Source organism: Lampetra fluviatilis, chromosome 45, assembly GCF_964198595.1.
Source record: "Lampetra fluviatilis chromosome 45, kcLamFluv1.1, whole genome shotgun sequence".
Classification (NCBI taxonomy): Eukaryota; Metazoa; Chordata; class Hyperoartia; order Petromyzontiformes; family Petromyzontidae; genus Lampetra; species Lampetra fluviatilis.
The window spans coordinates 3,476,757-3,496,239 of record NC_136319.1 but is presented as its reverse complement, the minus strand read 5'-3'; the positions used below and the strand labels follow the sequence as shown (position 1 = coordinate 3,496,239).

Genomic DNA, 19,483 nt, shown 5'->3' with positions numbered 1-19,483 from the left:
GCACTTTGCTCTGTTCATAATTTCGGTTTTCTATGCTCTGCTTTATGTAACCCCCCCCGCCACTCTCTTCCTCTCCCTCTCACATCCACTGTCTCTCTCTTTCCCTCTCTTTTTTTTCTACCGGAGAGTTTTATTTTATTTTTATAACGTTTCCATTTGTGCATCAGGTATCATAATCATAATCTATTTACTACGATAATGAGCCGATAATGTCTGTGTGTCCTGTGTGTGACGTCACTCCATGTCGACCAGCCCCCTTCATTAATAATCATGAACAGGTTACATCCTCCACATGGACCACCACCCACCCCTCATTAATAATCATGAGCGGTTGACGTTACTCCGCGTGGAGACCCCCCCCTCATTACTCCCCCTCTTCCCTCTCTCCCTCCCTCTCCTCTATCTCAATTTATATTCTCGCTCTCTCTCTCCCTTTCTCCCAATCTCTCTCCCTCCCCGTGAAGCGTGCCCCCCCTCTCTCTCCCTCTGTCTCTTCCCTCTCTCCCCCCCCTCTATCTAAATCTATATTCTCTCTCTCCCAACCTTTACCTCCCTCTTCCCCCCCCTCTCCTCCATCCCTCTCTCCCTCCCTCTATACCCTCTCTCTATCTAAATCTATATTCATCTTCTTGGTTCTTTCGATAAAGTCACGTAGCAGGGAAATAATAAAAGAATAAAAATAAAACATAATAAAATAATTCTCACGACGTTTCGGCCACAACGCAAGCAACCGTCCTCAGGTGAAGAACAGGTCTGTCACCTGAGGACGGCTGCTTGCGTTGTGGCCGAAACGTCGTGAGAATTATTTTATTATGTTTTATTTTTATTATTTTATTATTTCCCTTCTATACGTGACTTTACCGAAAGAACCAAGAAGATGAATCATTGCAGTCACGAAAGCTTTAAATCGAAATTTAAATATATATTATCTCTCTCCCTACCTCTCCCTGCCTCTATCCCCTCTCTCTCCCTCTCTTTATCTAAATCTATATTATCTCTCTCCCTACCTCTCCCTATCCTCTATCCCCTCTCGCTCAATCTCTCCCCCTCCATAGACGCCGCTGGATAGTGCGTGGGGAAGCGGAACGTCATCACCGCAACTCCCATGAACCGCGGCTACGTGGTCCTCTTCACCAACGTGGAGATGGTGGTGCGTGTCATCGCCACGGGGCTCACCTTCAAGGGGGAGATATTTGTGCGACGCACACTTCTCTCCTCCCCCGCGTGAAAAGTGCTCATCTCCAACGCCCCACCACCTTTCCTCAAAATTGCCGACCTACAACGAGACCTTGAGCGGTTCGTAAAAGTTGTGTCGCGCATCATTATGCTGCCCTTTCGCTCACGGGATCCAGAAATGGCACACGTCTTGTCGTTTAAGCGACAAACTTTCATGATTTTAAACGGCAACAACACGGAACTCAACGTGAACTTTAAGTACACTTCGGAAGGCTACGCCTACACCGTGTACGTATCCACCGCGTTGCCACGCTGCTACGTGTGCGGTGGCTTCGGCCATGCCCGTGCAGTCTGCACGGGCAAACCAAAAGGAAAAAACGCACAGCCTGCAACAAACGTCATGCAGCAGCAGCAACAGCAGCAGCAACAGCGCCAGCAGCAGCAGCCACCACTGCACGAGTGCCAGCTGTTGCAGCAGCAGGACGCTGAGCCGCCCACTAACGACGAGGATGGCGAGGGCTTCACCCTCGTCACCTCGCACAAGCGCAGGGTAAAGCCCGGCCACGGTGGAGGAGGGCCAAGCGGCCCCTAACCTTAAGCGCTCGGCCACCGTCGATCACGAACCCGACCCAAAAGTCGCAGAGCAGGACGAGCAATGCCCCCCCGCGAGCGCCATTCCAGACGGCGTTGTGGGGGATGAATATGAAGACATGCTCGATGGCGACCCGCATGAGGACAGCACGGTGACCAAGTGCCGCCAACACCCCCGCAGCTACCGCCGCACGCCGCCTCAGCATCCTCAGGGCAAGAGGAACCACCAGCCGGTGCGGCGCCTGACGGCGCCTTGCTGCAGAGAGGCAACGAAGGCCAGCTCCCCTCACCCGAAGGGAGAGCAAAAGAACCTCCACTACCAGAGGGCAGCCACCCTCTTCCCGATGGGGCCCTTCCATCACCAACGTCAAACGAGGTTTCTGCCGAGTCACAGTTTGACGAGCTCGAGGACTTGGATGACGAGGTGTCGGAGACTGAAGGAGAGGACAACGTGAGTGAACTCAGCTACTCACAAGTCAACAGCGAGTGCGATTACACACCTGGGGACCTCCACAACTTCTTCGGGAAAACGTTCAGGCTGCATCAAGTTAGGGTCGGGCCGTTTTCCCTGACCTCACGGCTTTCCTCAAAGCGTCCCAACAAATCTGCCGCAACAGCGACAGGTTTGGCTTCTCGACTCAGGAATACTACCACCTAAAAGCGTTCATGCGCAAGGTGTAGAAGGAGCTTACTTCTGCCCAGAAGAAACCCAGCCACCGGCAACTACCGTTAACACTACCACCACACAAATACATGATGGCTTCATCTATTAAGGTTGCTAGTCTGAACTGTAATAGCGCTCGCAGTGACAAGAGGTGGGACCAGATCTGCCGCTTTGTCAGGGAACACAAAGCAGATGTGACTCTCCTCCAGGAAACTCACCTCGACACCACTCTGGAGGCCCAATGCCAGCCTTTCCTAGGTGGCCGCACCTTCTTCAGCCATGCCGAGGACAACTTCACCAACGTGGCGATTGTGCTCAGTTAGCGGTTTGCACCAGAGAATGTCTTTTTCAAATAAATCGTCAAAGGTCACTTGATTTCTGTGGAATTCATCCTGAATAAATCCTACCTCAGGTGCTTTAACGTGTACGCGCTGAGCAAGGCCCCCGAGAGGAAGTTGTTCTTTGGCGCACTGCGGGACGCACTCGCGACAGATGACGTGGACGACGTGCTCACTGTCGTGGGGGGAGACTTCAACTACACCCTCGACCCAGCTCTCGACCGCAACACCGCCGCTAGCCGACCTCGTGCGGAGACTAGATCTGCATGACGTGTGGTGACTACAGCATCCAGCCCAGCGGCAGTACTCTTGGTGCCGCTGCGGCTCTCAAGGCAGGATGAGCCTTGCCAGGCTCGACCAATTGTACGTCAACACCAGCAGCGTTAACCTGCTCGGGGACAGTAAAATCGTACCCTCCGGTTTTTCCGATCACCACCTGGTCTCTGTGCTGCTGCGAATTCCCAGAGCGGAGCAGCACAGCGCCTACTGGAGACTAAACGTACAGCTGCTTGATGACACCGACTTCAGAGAAACCTTCAAAGCCTTTTGGGCTCAGTGGCTGCCTGCCAAAGGAAGCTTCAGCTCCCACCAGCTATGGTGTGACAACACAAAGGCGCAGGTCAGGGCTCTCTGTCAGCAGTTCATGAGCCAGCACGCCGCCGCCAAGAACGAGGTGGCACGCCAACTGCAAAACGAGCTGCTAGCACTAGAGGCAGAGCTGAGCTCATCCCACGGCACACAGCAGGGTGAGACGCTACTAGAGAAGCAGTGGCGTTTCAGGTCCATCATGGACGAGCAGGCACATCGTGCTTTTGTGTGCAAAAAGATGCAGCACCTGTCGCAGATGGACTCTCCCTCTAAGTTTGTCTTCCACTTAAACAAAGCACCGGCCAACACCACAAAAATTTCCAGTTTGCGAACCCCAGATGGACAAACAGCAACATCTAAGAGCGAGATCGCCATGACCGCTACGGATTTCTACTCACAACTTTTCGCTGCCGAAACTATACACGACGAGGTTGTCCAAGAGCTACTGGACGGGGGCCCTACCTTAGGAGTTCCCGAGCGGGATCGTCTGGACAGCCCCGTCACCCTGCAGGAGCTCCACATCGCTGTGAAAGGGCTCGCAGCTGGTAAAGCCCCAGGAATTGACGGCCTGGCGGTTGAGTTTACGCGGCCTTCTGGGATGAGCTTGGCCCTCCACTACTACAATTGTTGACGGAGAGCCTGCAGAAGGGTGACCTCCAACAGAGCTGCAGGAGAGTGGTGGTCTCCCTGCTACCCGGGGGACCTGCGCTGGCAAACCGTCTCAAGACAGTGCTGGGTCAGCTGATCCTGCCGGAACAGTCATATTGCATCCCTGGATGGTGCATATACGACAACATCGGTATGGTCAGAGACATCATCTCCCTTGCAGAAGGATACAACATGGACTTAGGCCTCCTCTTCTTTGATGAGGAGAAGGCCATTTGACAGGTTGCGCCACGAGTACTTAGACAAACTCCCAACGTCGCTCGGCTTCGGCCAGGCCTTCATCTCGCACGTTAGGCTCCTCTACATGTGCACATCCAGCCTCTTGAAGATAAACCAGCGGCTCGGCGCCCCTTTTCCTGTGACGGGGGGTGGGGGGGGTCAGACAGGGTTGCACCCTCTCGGGGCTGCTGTACATCCTGTCCATTGAGCCACTGCTATGCTACCTGAGACAAATCTGTCTGGCCTTAAAGTCCGGGGACCTGAAAACGCGGTCGTCAAACTCTTGGCTTACGCAGACGACATATGCGTCTTGCTCAATGACGTGCATGACGTCTCCGTGCTCTGTCAGGCAGTTGCAGTGTACGAGAAAGCCTCCTCTGCCAGGGTCAACTGGGCCAAGTGCGAGGCCCTGTGTTTGGGGTTGCGCGGCGGCGGTCGCTCTGTGCTCCTCCCAGGAGGAGTCAGTTGGCGGGACGACAGAGTCAAGTACCTGGGGGTTTACCTGGGGAAACCACACGTCGCTCTGAACAACTGGACCAAGCTGGCCGATACAATCGAGGCTAAATTACCTTCATGGGCACGCCTCGCTCCGCAGATGACATTCAGGGGCCGAGTGCTCGTTGCTAACACCCTGGCAGCATCCGTGCTGTGGCACAAGACCAAGCCCCTCCAGGCTCCTGCTTGGCTACTCACCAAAGTCAACCGCTCACTCGCACACTTCGTCTGGCATGGGAAACACTGGCTCAGGCCGGGCGTTCTCTGCCTGCCAGTGGGCGAGGGTGGCCAGGGTCTGGTGGACGTCGCCGCCAGGGTCATGAGTTTCAGGCTCATGGCAGTCAGGTGGCTGCAGTACGACCGGGAGGAGCTACCCTGGAAGTCGCTGGCCCTCGCTCTGCTGAGGAATGCAGGGGGTGCCTGGGGTACGGAAAGGAGCTCTTCCTGATGGACCTGAGCCTGGTCGACTACACGAGGCTGCCAGGTTATCACCAGAGCCTCTTGGACGCGTGGCGGAACTTCGAGTGGAGCAGAACGCGCGCGCCCTACGACCTCGTACAGTTCCTAAACGAGCCCTTGTTCTGCAACAGCCTCTTCCAGGGGATCAGAGGAGAGAGGACCCTGGCTCTACGCCTCACATCAGCAGGGCAGCGGACAGTCTTCCACCTCGTGCAGGCCGACCAGCCCAAGTGGAAGACCGCAGCTGAGATCAGCAGCACCGCGGGACTCCGCTCCATGCTCGCTGGGGAGAAGCTGCTGCGGGACGTGCTCTGCGCCATGAAGGAGCTGCACCTGAAGCTGGCGGCGCCGGGGGATGGTGGTGCCAGGGAGGATGTGTCCCACCAGTATTTCCGCTGCCAGCGGCTCAAACCAATGTTCGCCTTTTGGGGAACATCTTCAGGAAACAACAGCAGCTTCATATATGGGGTGCCTTACCTGGCTAACAAGCGCCATGACCTCGCCAACTTCGCCTGTGCTTAGGCGAAGATGGCGGTGTACAGAACGAGGAAAAAGATGCTGAAAGGTGACACTGACGGCTGCTCTGTGCTTCCAGTGTTCAGGAGCCTGCTTAAGGCGCAGCTCAGGCTGGAGCACGCATACCACACACATGTCGGTGATGTGCACGTCTTCTTCGAACGCTGGGGAGCCAGAAAAGCCATCTGTACCAGCGTGGATGGCACCCTCGTGTTCACCTTCTGAAGCGCTCGCTCGTCACCGTGGTGTGCACGATGACCACCACCACCACATGACTTTCATGTCATGTTGTGCGCAGTGCATTTAGCGCCACAGCGCGTGGATTTATAGCGTTTATTTGTTTGCTGGTGACTGTGTATTTCATATCGGAATCGCCTCCAGTGCTGTTGCTGCTGGCAGCAATAACGTTCAAAATTTTTTTTTTTGAGCTTTCGTGACTGCAAGAATTATTCTTTGGTTCTTTCGGTTAAGTCACGTCTAAAGATAAAATAATGAATTAAAATAATAGCGACGTTTCGATTGCAACACAAGCAATCATCATCAGGCATAAAAGAAATAGCAACAAAAATCTAACTAGAAAACTATAGACAGACATACAAGCAGACAGACATCACAAGGACACAGAGAGAGGACACATATCGGCACAGAGAGAGGGGTCGTTTCTGTGACGGTCCCTTAAATATAGAGAGGGGGGGCGGGGACGGAGAGAGGGAGGGGGCAGAAAAAATTAGCATATCAATGAGTGGACGGCAACGTGTTGCAGCTCAGCAAGTAAGATGACGACGTGGCACGGCACGCAAGCTTGAAAATTAGGAGAAAGGCACACTAAAATTAAATAACCTCGCAAAATATCGAAATGTGATGTAATGCAACACAGAGAGTCGGTCAACACACAATTAACGCATAGCCTGGTTGATTACGTATTTCAAAGATTGCTAAGTTAGAATTTAAGTGTGAAAATTCCAAAGAGAGGACACAGGCAGAGAGAACAAATAGCCAGAGAGAGAAAAAAGATAAGCTTAAAACTTCCCCGTAGAAGTGGTTCAATCAAAATTTTTTGAGCTTTCGTGACTGCAAGAATTATTCTTTGGTTCTTTCGGTTAAGTCACGTCTAAAGATAAAATAATGAATTAAAATAATAGCGACGTTTCGATTGCAACACAAGCAATCATCATCAGGCATAAAAGAAATAGCAACAAAAATCTAACTAGAAAACTATAGACAGACATACAAGCAGACAGACATCACAAGGACACAGAGAGAGGACACATATCGGCACAGAGAGAGGGGTCGTTTCTGTGACGGTCCCTTAAATATAGAGAGGGGGGGCGGGGACGGAGAGAGGGAGGGGGCAGAAAAAATTAGCATATCAATGAGAGGACGGCAACGTGTTGCAGCTCAGCAAGTAAGATGACGACGTGGCACGGCACGCAAGCTTGAAAATTAGGAGAAAGGCACACTAAAATTAAATAACCTCGCAAAATATCGAAATGTGATGTAATGCAACACAGAGAGTCGGTCAACACACAATTAACGCATAGCCTGGTTGATTACGTATTTCAAAGATTGCTAAGTTAGAATTTAAGTGTGAAAATTCCAAAGAGAGGACACAGGCAGAGAGAACAAATAGCCAGAGAGAGAAAAAAGATAAGCTTAAAACTTCCCCGTAGAAGTGGTTCAATCAAAATTTTTTGAGCTTTCGTGACTGCAAGAATTATTCTTTGGTTCTTTCGGTTAAGTCACGTCTAAAGATAAAATAATGAATTAAAATAATAGCGACGTTTCGATTGCAACACAAGCAATCATCATCAGGCATAAAAGAAATAGCAACAAAAATCTAACTAGAAAACTATAGACAGACATACAAGCAGACAGACATCACAAGGACACAGAGAGAGGACACATATCGGCACAGAGAGAGGGGTCGTTTCTGTGACGGTCCCTTAAATATAGAGAGGGGGGGCGGGGACGGAGAGAGGGAGGGGGCAGAAAAAATTAGCATATCAATGAGTGGACGGCAACGTGTTGCAGCTCAGCAAGTAAGATGACGACGTGGCACGGCACGCAAGCTTGAAAATTAGGAGAAAGGCACACTAAAATTAAATAACCTCGCAAAATATCGAAATGTGATGTAATGCAACACAGAGAGTCGGTCAACACACAATTAACGCATAGCCTGGTTGATTACGTATTTCAAAGATTGCTAAGTTAGAATTTAAGTGTGAAAATTCCAAAGAGAGGACACAGGCAGAGAGAACAAATAGCCAGAGAGAGAAAAAAGATAAGCTTAAAACTTCCCCGTAGAAGTGGTTCAATCAAAATTTTTTGAGCTTTCGTGACTGCAAGAATTATTCTTTGGTTCTTTCGGTTAAGTCACGTCTAAAGATAAAATAATGAATTAAAATAATAGCGACGTTTCGATTGCAACACAAGCAATCATCATCAGGCATAAAAGAAATAGCAACAAAAATCTAACTAGAAAACTATAGACAGACATACAAGCAGACAGACATCACAAGGACACAGAGAGAGGACACATATCGGCACAGAGAGAGGGGTCGTTTCTGTGACGGTCCCTTAAATATAGAGAGGGGGGGCGGGGACGGAGAGAGGGAGGGGGCAGAAAAAATTAGCATATCAATGAGTGGACGGCAACGTGTTGCAGCTCAGCAAGTAAGATGACGACGTGGCACGGCACGCAAGCTTGAAAATTAGGAGAAAGGCACACTAAAATTAAATAACCTCGCAAAATATCGAAATGTGATGTAATGCAACACAGAGAGTCGGTCAACACACAATTAACGCATAGCCTGGTTGATTACGTATTTCAAAGATTGCTAAGTTAGAATTTAAGTGTGAAAATTCCAAAGAGAGGACACAGGCAGAGAGAACAAATAGCCAGAGAGAGAAAAAAGATAAGCTTAAAACTTCCCCGTAGAAGTGGTTCAATCAAAATTTTTTGAGCTTTCGTGACTGCAAGAATTATTCTTTGGTTCTTTCGGTTAAGTCACGTCTAAAGATAAAATAATGAATTAAAATAATAGCGACGTTTCGATTGCAACACAAGCAATCATCATCAGGCATAAAAGAAATAGCAACAAAAATCTAACTAGAAAACTATAGACAGACATACAAGCAGACAGACATCACAAGGACACAGAGAGAGGACACATATCGGCACAGAGAGAGGGGTCGTTTCTGTGACGGTCCCTTAAATATAGAGAGGGGGGGCGGGGACGGAGAGAGGGAGGGGGCAGAAAAAATTAGCATATCAATGAGTGGACGGCAACGTGTTGCAGCTCAGCAAGTAAGATGACGACGTGGCACGGCACGCAAGCTTGAAAATTAGGAGAAAGGCACACTAAAATTAAATAACCTCGCAAAATATCGAAATGTGATGTAATGCAACACAGAGAGTCGGTCAACACACAATTAACGCATAGCCTGGTTGATTACGTATTTCAAAGATTGCTAAGTTAGAATTTAAGTGTGAAAATTCCAAAGAGAGGACACAGGCAGAGAGAACAAATAGCCAGAGAGAGAAAAAAGATAAGCTTAAAACTTCCCCGTAGAAGTGGTTCAATCAAAATTTTTTGAGCTTTCGTGACTGCAAGAATTATTCTTTGGTTCTTTCGGTTAAGTCACGTCTAAAGATAAAATAATGAATTAAAATAATAGCGACGTTTCGATTGCAACACAAGCAATCATCATCAGGCATAAAAGAAATAGCAACAAAAATCTAACTAGAAAACTATAGACAGACATACAAGCAGACAGACATCACAAGGACACAGAGAGAGGACACATATCGGCACAGAGAGAGGGGTCGTTTCTGTGACGGTCCCTTAAATATAGAGAGGGGGGGCGGGGACGGAGAGAGGGAGGGGGCAGAAAAAATTAGCATATCAATGAGTGGACGGCAACGTGTTGCAGCTCAGCAAGTAAGATGACGACGTGGCACGGCACGCAAGCTTGAAAATTAGGAGAAAGGCACACTAAAATTAAATAACCTCGCAAAATATCGAAATGTGATGTAATGCAACACAGAGAGTCGGTCAACACACAATTAACGCATAGCCTGGTTGATTACGTATTTCAAAGATTGCTAAGTTAGAATTTAAGTGTGAAAATTCCAAAGAGAGGACACAGGCAGAGAGAACAAATAGCCAGAGAGAGAAAAAAGATAAGCTTAAAACTTCCCCGTAGAAGTGGTTCAATCAAAATTTTTTGAGCTTTCGTGACTGCAAGAATTATTCTTTGGTTCTTTCGGTTAAGTCACGTCTAAAGATAAAATAATGAATTAAAATAATAGCGACGTTTCGATTGCAACACAAGCAATCATCATCAGGCATAAAAGAAATAGCAACAAAAATCTAACTAGAAAACTATAGACATTATTTTATCTTTAGACGTGACTTAACCGAAAGAACCAAAGAATAATTCTTGCAGTCACGAAAGCTCAAAAAATTTTGATTGAACCACTTCTACGGGGAAGTTTTAAGCTTATCTTTTTTCTCTCTCTGGCTATTTGTTCTCTCTGCCTGTGTCCTCTCTTTGGAATTTTCACACTTAAATTCTAACTTAGCAATCTTTGAAATACGTAATCAACCAGGCTATGCGTTAATTGTGTGTTGACCGACTCTCTGTGTTGCATTACATCACATTTCGATATTTTGCGAGGTTATTTAATTTTAGTGTGCCTTTCTCCTAATTTTCAAGCTTGCGTGCCGTGCCACGTCGTCATCTTACTTGCTGAGCTGCAACACGTTGCCGTCCACTCATTGATATGCTAATTTTTTCTGCCCCCTCCCTCTCTCCGTCCCCGCCCCCCCTCTCTATATTTAAGGGACCGTCACAGAAACGACCCCTCTCTCTGTGCCGATATGTGTCCTCTCTCTGTGTCCTTGTGATGTCTGTCTGCTTGTATGTCTGTCTATAGTTTTCTAGTTAGATTTTTGTTGCTATTTCTTTTATGCCTGATGATGATTGCTTGTGTTGCAATCGAAACGTCGCTATTATTTTAATTCATTATTTTATCTTTAGACGTGACTTAACCGAAAGAACCAAAGAATAATTCTTGCAGTCACGAAAGCTCAAAAAATTTTGATTGAACCACTTCTACGGGGAAGTTTTAAGCTTATCTTTTTTCTCTCTCTGGCTATTTGTTCTCTCTGCCTGTGTCCTCTCTTTGGAATTTTCACACTTAAATTCTAACTTAGCAATCTTTGAAATACGTAATCAACCAGGCTATGCGTTAATTGTGTGTTGACCGACTCTCTGTGTTGCATTACATCACATTTCGATATTTTGCGAGGTTATTTAATTTTAGTGTGCCTTTCTCCTAATTTTCAAGCTTGCGTGCCGTGCCACGTCGTCATCTTACTTGCTGAGCTGCAACACGTTGCCGTCCACTCATTGATATGCTAATTTTTTCTGCCCCCTCCCTCTCTCCGTCCCCGCCCCCCCTCTCTATATTTAAGGGACCGTCACAGAAACGACCCCTCTCTCTGTGCCGATATGTGTCCTCTCTCTGTGTCCTTGTGATGTCTGTCTGCTTGTATGTCTGTCTATAGTTTTCTAGTTAGATTTTTGTTGCTATTTCTTTTATGCCTGATGATGATTGCTTGTGTTGCAATCGAAACGTCGCTATTATTTTAATTCATTATTTTATCTTTAGACGTGACTTAACCGAAAGAACCAAAGAAGCAATAACGTTGTTTAAAAGTCAAAGTCTTACTCTCTCTATCTCAATCTATATTCTCTCTCTCCCTCTCTCCCAACCTCTCCCTTCCACCCCCTCTCTCCCTCTCCTTTATCCCCTCTCTCAATCTCTCTCATTTTTTATTTTTTACTTCTTTTCTTTCTTTTGTATTCTTTTATTTTTTCTCTCTATCCCGCCACCGCCCCCTCTTTATCTCATCCACGCCCTCTCTCAATATCTCTCCTCCCTCTCTCCTCATCTCTATCTCAATCTGTATTCTAGCTCTCCCCTTCTCTCCCTCTCTTCAGCCTCCCCCCCCTTTCTCTCCCCTGTCTCTCTCTCCCTCTCTCACATCCACACACACACTCTCTCTCCCTCAATCTATATTCTCCCTCTATCCTCCTGTCTCTCTCCTACTCACCCATCCACTCACGCATTCACTCACTCACCCACTCAATGCCCCTATAACTGACCCACCCACTTACTGACCCACTCACTCACCCACAACTCACTCACCCACCCACTCACCCACCCACTCACCCATTCAAACACTCACTCACACACTCACTCACCCACCCAATGACCCACTAACTCACCCACACACCCACTCACCCACCCAATGACCCACTCACCCACTCACCCACAACTCAGTCACCCACCCACTCATTGACCCACTCACCCACCCACTCACTCACTCACCCTCCCATCCACTCACCTAACCATTTACCTACCACCCAAACACACAAAGACAAAGCTCCCACATGTAGCCCAAACGCACCATTGGGGCAAGTGCTGTTAGCGAGCACCAGCGCCCCGCTGGCTGAGTGGGGGGAGTGGAGTGGTAGGAAGCACCTCGCCAGACCGCCTTTGTTTCTCTGGAGATGTGTGAACAAGAGCTTTACAGCTTATCGGATTCCTCCAGTATGGACAAAGGTTATCTGGTTATCATATTAGCACGCACAAACATATGCAGCAGGTAACTCGTTTTAGTCTGAGTCGACCTAAATACACACACACACGCACGAAGACACAGATCCCCCATATAGACTTAACAGACATTCGGGGCAAGTGCTGTTAGCGAGTAGCACCTATGAAGGCACACGAGGGGGTGGGTGGCCAGCACTACGCCCGGCCGCCTTTGTCTCCCCAGTGGCGATGCTTACTGCACACCGCAGCATGTACTCATTTGAGGCTGAGCCGACCTCGGGGGAGGCCCAGGACCAGTTCAGATAATAGCTATCGCTGGTGGTGGTGGGCGTGAGCAGGTATAGAACTGGGGTCACAGTCGGGTTCGCAGCGCAGCGGGCCCAACTGCGACACCACCGCTCCCCACACAAACGCAGATGCACACACGGTCTTCTATCTCCCATCGCGGCAGCTGGACCTGTGATTGGCAGATGAGTCACGTGGTGGTGGGGTAAAGAGTGTGTATCATGGCTTACTCGTCACGCTGACGGTGGTGGTGATGGTGGTGGTTCCCAGGCTGTTGGATGCTTGGCAGGACAGCGAGCCCGAGTGCAGGCTGCCGGCCCGGGAGATCGTGAGTCGGGAAATCCCTCTACAGGGTAAGGACACAGCTCAGTCCACGCAGGCTACTGGGGCAAGTGCTGGCTTGTTCACTCACTCACCCACCCAACCAGCCACTCAATCACCCACCCACCCACTCATACACTCATCCACCCACTTACTCCTTACTCACCCACCCAGCTACTCACCCCCCCCCACTCACTCAATCACTTACCCACTCATCCACTCACCCACCACCCACTCACTCACCCACTCACTCACTTACCCACTCACTCACCCACTCACTCACTCAACAACCCACACACCCACACACTCACCCACTCACCCACCACGCACTCACTCAACCACTCAACCACTCAACCACTCACTCACCCACTCACCCACTCACTCACCCACCCACACACCCACACACACACCCACTCACCCACGCACCCACCACCCACTCACCCACTCACTCACCCACTCACCCACCACCCACTCACTCACCCACACACCCACACACACACCCACTCACCCACGCACCCACCACCCACTCACCCACTCACTCACCCACTCACTCATCTACTCACTCACTCAACCACTCACCCATTCACTCACCCACTCACCCACCACCCACTCACTCACTTACCCACTCACCCACCACGCACTCACTCACCCACTCACTCATCCACTCACTCACTCAACCACTCACTCACTTACCCACTCACCCACCACGCACTCACTCACTCACCCACTCACTCACCCACTCACTCATCCACTCACTCAACCACTCACCCACTCACTCACCCACTCACTCACCCACACACCCACCCACCCACTCACCCACCACCCACTCACCCACTCACTCACTCAACCACTCACCCACTCACTCACCCACTCACTCACTCACCCACACACCCACCCACCCACTCACCCACCACCCACTCACCCACTCACTCACTCAACCACTCACCCACTCACTCACCCACTCACCCACCACCCACTCACTCACTCACCCACTCACTCAACCACCCACCCACTCACCCAACACCCACTCACTCAACCACTCAACCACTCAACCACTCACCCACTCACTCACCCACTCACTCACCCACTCACTCACCCACTCACCCACCACCCACCCACTCGCCCACCCACTCACTTCTTGGTGTTGATCCGCACTCCCTTCCCCTTCTTCAGGCGCACCCCGTTCAGGAGCCACGTGTACTCGGGGCTTCCCGATGCCTGGCACTGACACGGAGACACAGGCACAGATACAGTTTCCCCATGTAGCCCATGCAGGCTGTAGGGACAAGTGCATTTAGAAACCTGCATTGTATGTACGTATGTATGCATGTTGAACCTTTTTCGCACCTTATGTAGCCACTCGTGCTAATCGGAGGCAGTGTATAGCAGTGGAGTGTATAGTAGTGTAGTGTATAGTAGTGTAATGTAGGGTATAGTAGTGTGTTATGTTGAACTTCTTCAAACCGTACGTAGCCCACCGTGATAATCGTAGTTGCGGGGGCATGATAACAAACTGAACACAACAACAACAAACAGATCTACAAATTGAGATTATTTAGATTATTTTGCTGCCATACATTTCCATGTGATGATAATATCACGTGTAAATGTGATATTAACTCAACTTGGTTGAGTTGCTATCATTTGTGATGGCCAGGTGGTCGCTTCTGAAAGAAGAGCTACACAGCTCAGTGGTGGGGGGGGGGGCTTACACCTGGTGAGATGAAAACAATTTATGGTTTAGCTTTTAGTGGTCACAACAACAACACGTGTTCCTGAAGAAGGCGCGTGTGCCCGAAACGTCCGCTCACCTTGAGCACCAAATAAAGATAACAAAAAAAATCCCCATGTAGCCTGTAAACAGACTGTTGGGTCAAGTACTGTTAGTAGCGAGTAGCAGCACCCTTTGAAGGCCGGCATTGTGGCACAAACAGTGGGGGTGGGTGGCCAACGCCACGCCCCGGCCACCTTTGTCTCCCCCAGTGGCGATGTTCACGACAAACCACAGCACCAGGGAACTCATTTGAGGCTGAGTCGACCTCGGGGGAGGAGGCTCAGGTCCGGTCAGATCATCGATGTCACCAGTATTGGTGGCCGTGAGCGGGAATCGAACTCGGGTAATAACAGCAGCAGCAGCAGCAGCAGCAGGACCACGTGGTCCTGAAAAAGGCCCCTGGGCCCGAAACGTCCGCCCACCTTGAGCACCACCTTCTCGCCCTCCAGCACGGCCACCACGGGCCGCCACTTCGCTCGCATGGCCGGGGCCGAGGTGGGCGGTCCCGTGGGGGACACCTCGGAGACCACCCCCACCTCCCCCGTCTTCTTCCTCTTCTTGTTCTTGTTGTTCTCGTTGTTGTTATTGTTGTTGCCTCGACCCCCCTTCCCCCCCGGCTTCCTGCGACCGCCTTTGTCTTCTTCTGATGGGGGAGGTGGGTTGGGGGGGAGATGGGGAGGAAGGGAGGAAGGAGTCAGAGGAGAGAGAGATGGGATCACCCACTCATTCACCAACTCACTCACTCATTCATCCACTCACTCATTCACTCACTTACTCACTCAATCACCCACTCAATCACTCATTCACCCACTCACTCACCCAATCACTCACTCATGCACCCACTCAGTCATGCACCCACTCAGTCATTCACCCACTCACTCATTTACCCACTCACTCATTCACCAACCTATCCACTTACTTACCCACCCAGTCCCTGAACCACCCAATCATTCACGAACCCATTCATTCACTCACCTGCTCACTCAAGCAAACCACTCACCCACTCACCTACGCATTCATTAATTCACCCACTCACTAAACCACTCACTCATTCACCAACCCATCCACTCACTCACCCACTGACTCATTCAAGCACCCACACACTCACCCACTCATTCACCAACCCATCCACTCATTCACTCATGTAAGCACTCACGTTTTCACCCACTTATTTACCCACTCACTCAACCGCTCCCTCACTCACTCAACCACCCACCCACTCATCCATCCTGCTCACTCATTCACCCACCCACTTGCTTACTCACTCACCCAATCACTCATTCACCGACTCACCGATCATTCATTCAACCACTCACTCACCCACTAATTCACACACTCATTCGCCCACTCATTCACCCTCCCACTCACTCAATCATTTAACCACTCACTCACCTATTCATTCCTCCACTCACCTGTCCACCCACCTACTCATCCAAGTTCGTAGTACAACACGCAAAGCACTCCACGACCGCTCCCCACTCTATCACCCACTCAACATCAACAGCCGCCATTCACCACTATCGGTGACATCACCACGGCACTTGTGCCAAGCTAGGTGCACTCCGAGGCCACGTGAAGTGGTCCTAGGGGCTATGGGTTGACTAAATGAGATAAACGAAAAAAAATGTTTTTGTTATTTTACCAGGTACAAGACCCACTAACCTGTGTAGCTCAACAAAGTGGATAATCACGTGGAAATGTATATCAGCCAAATACTCTAAACGCTTGCCATTGATTCTAAACGTGGAGGGACAAACTGGAGGACCCAGAGAAAAAGCCACGTGGCAACAGGGATAGAAAGAGAGACGCAAACTCCAAATATATAGCAGGCGTCAGGGTTGCGAGATAATAAATATCTCGCCACCATGGCGCCTCGATAACAACTTGCATAATTGTATCTGCCCGGCACTCCGCTCACTCCTCTACCCTCCACTGTTGCTGGGGGGCACTTGCCTCCGACTGCCCAGTAGCTTCCTTCACGAGCCTCCTCTACAGAGGTTGATTTTAACACCGCTGGTACCAGTCATCGGCAAGTCCGCTCAGTTCCACATCCTCTTAGACCACATCACTCCATCTCTTCACTAGCCTTTGCCGCGCCCGTTTAGCACCCTCTATCCGGCCAAACCGAAGCTGCTTGGGAATGCGTTGGCTGGGCATGCGGGCTACATGACCCAGCCAACGCAGCCTTGCCTGCCGGAGGAGCTCACTGATGGGAATGTGTCCAGGGCTCAAAAAATCTAGCCTGGTTTCAACCAGGATTGTAGGCGCAGATGTTCCATTAGAAGGGTCCACGTTTCGCAAACATCGAGAAGGGTGGGTATAACTTTGGCTGAGAAGACATGACGCTTCATGTGGAGCGACAGACCTGGTAGCTTCTATACAGCGCTACGCTGCTGATGAGAATATAATGCCGCTCGACTGATTCAGAGTGAGACCTCATCTGCCAAAACGGAGTTGGTCATAAGCACACTGCCCAGGTACAGAAACTTCTCTGCTCTCTCCACAACTGCGCCATCACTCATGGGGAGTCCACGCAAGCACCACGGGGAGAGTGAACAATCAGAACCCCAAATATACAGAAGCAGCAGGCAATGTCTGGATCGGGACCGAACCCACGACCTCGTGCATATCAGGCGAGGAATATAACATCCCCTCGCGACTAGCGGCGCCCCAAATGTAAGTTTTTAGTGAAGTTAATGTAACTGATGTAAGTTAACGTAACTTGATCATAGTTTACGTTTTAGTTAAGTTAATGTAACTAATGTAAGTTATATTCTTCACGTAGAAGGGAAATAATAAAATAATAAAAATATTAAACAATAAAATAGTATTTCTCTTCTACGTGACTTTACCGAAAGAACCAAGAATATGAATCTCTGCAGTCACGAAAGCTTTAAATCAAAATGTAATGTAAGTTAATGAAACTCAACATTTAACTTAAAAACGTACACGCCACCACAACCTGATCAATTTAAAACGTAGCTACAATAAGCCGCCCATTATTAAAGTACTGAGTCAATCAATCGGACGACGTTTTATTCACAACGTGCTCAGTAATTAACGAAATAAAAATGTAGATAATTTTACTCGTAATTTTACGATTGCAATAAATTCACGTTTAACGTCTACGTGCACCCTGAGGCCTAGGGCCTATGCGAGGGGCAGACGTCTGAGGCCTAGGCCTCGAGTTCACGCCGTGAGAACGGCGACATAAAAAAAAGCTGCGAGCAAACAACAGATATTATACATGCATAATATCTGTTGATTACCCTTTGAATAACCAAAATCTGTGAACCCATACGGTTTACCCCATATTCTCGTACATGGAAATTGAGCTTTTAGGTCCAAACGGCGTACAGCCGATTCAATATGGGCAAAAACATATATAAGAAAAAATGTGCATATTTGTTTGTGTTCCTCCCTTGTGATGGGACTTTGTAGATGTATAAGGACATGGCTTGACCAATACGGTCTGAATTGGTCTGTAGGCACTGATAAAGGTTTTACAGGTATGATTAACCCAAACGGTAATGGAAACCCATGATAAATGATATGACCTTCGCACCTGATTGTCTCACGAGTGACGACATCACAATTACTCCAGCCCGTGTCTATTTAAGACCGAAACAGGAGGAGGATTTCTCCACAACTTTGTGGCTGTTGCCTGATGATGCTGCTGGTTGTAATTACTGGTGAACGTCATGGCTACTCCAATTATAAATGTTGCAGCAGGTTTACTCTCCAACACATAACAACCGGTTTAGTGCTGAACTAGTAACTAATTGGCACGATTTGTTTACGTGATAAACCAGCTGACTAATTGGCTGTGTCGGGCATTGGCGGGTTTAACGACGCATTCATATTTACGCGATCTAAACCCAAAAAACCTCATCTATTAGACATATAACGACGGGTGCTTGATGTCTTAATTCGCTGTTGTAGACCAAGTTAAACGTAAAAAAGAGTTTTGTACATTTTTTTTGTACGTTTAGGTTAGATCGCGCGAAATATAAATTATGTGTCGTCGCTAAACCCACCACCACCGCCACCAACCGACACGCATTCAATTCGTTAAGGGGTTTGCGTCACGTAAAAACAAAGCGTAGGCAATTATTTTAATAGTCATAATAATAATCATGTTAATTATTCCAGGTATATCGCGGCTTTTCATTAAGGATCTAGTACAGAATGCAGCAGCAGCAGACACTTGGCATGAAAATTATCCTCTATATAAATAAGGACCTTAATCTGTACGTCTCAAACATCTCTAGGGTACTTCCCGAAAGCTGATAGTTGGGACACAGATAGCTTTGAGGACATAGACAACAGGGAACATCTGAAAATTCGATATTTTTTAATTTTAAGTCCTCCAAATCTCGATTTTAAGTGCCCCATAAACATGTTTGTCATTCAGAAACAGTTCAAAATATAAGATTGTGTTTTTTTCTTTGATAGAGCTTTAGACGGCAAATCAAATTAAAGCAAGAACCACTGGTTGGGTTCTATATTTTATTGTTGTTTAGTTATTTCAGATTCAAGCGGTTTTTGGATGAAAAAATCTGCATTTTCTGATGTTCATCTCTGAGAAATTCAAAAACGATAAAATATAGCAGAGCTTCCCCTCATAGAGTATTAAGTGCATTCATTATTGTTCTTTCTAATAACAAGAATAACATAATCTTTAAATTGAGCGGTTTTTCTGATGGGTACATCTTTAAATATAAGAAGTAGAATCAAGTTGTCAACATTTTTAGTTTTTTTTT

At 48.5% G+C, this 19,483-nt stretch overlaps 1 protein-coding gene across 1 annotated transcript in view; it reads right to left on the bottom strand.

Moving 5' to 3' along the window:
- LOC144947528 (uncharacterized) overlaps positions 1-19,483 on the bottom strand; it is a 56,465-nt gene that overhangs the window by 28,649 nt on the left and 8,333 nt on the right. Inside the window, exons 2-4 of the mRNA XM_078876747.1 lie at positions 15,143-15,363; positions 14,082-14,170; positions 12,856-12,971 (exon numbers count right to left, since the gene is read on the bottom strand). Of these exons, the coding sequence (XP_078732873.1) occupies positions 12,856-12,971; positions 14,082-14,170; positions 15,143-15,363 (426 nt within the window). The remainder of the gene's footprint in view (positions 1-12,855; positions 12,972-14,081; positions 14,171-15,142; positions 15,364-19,483) is intronic.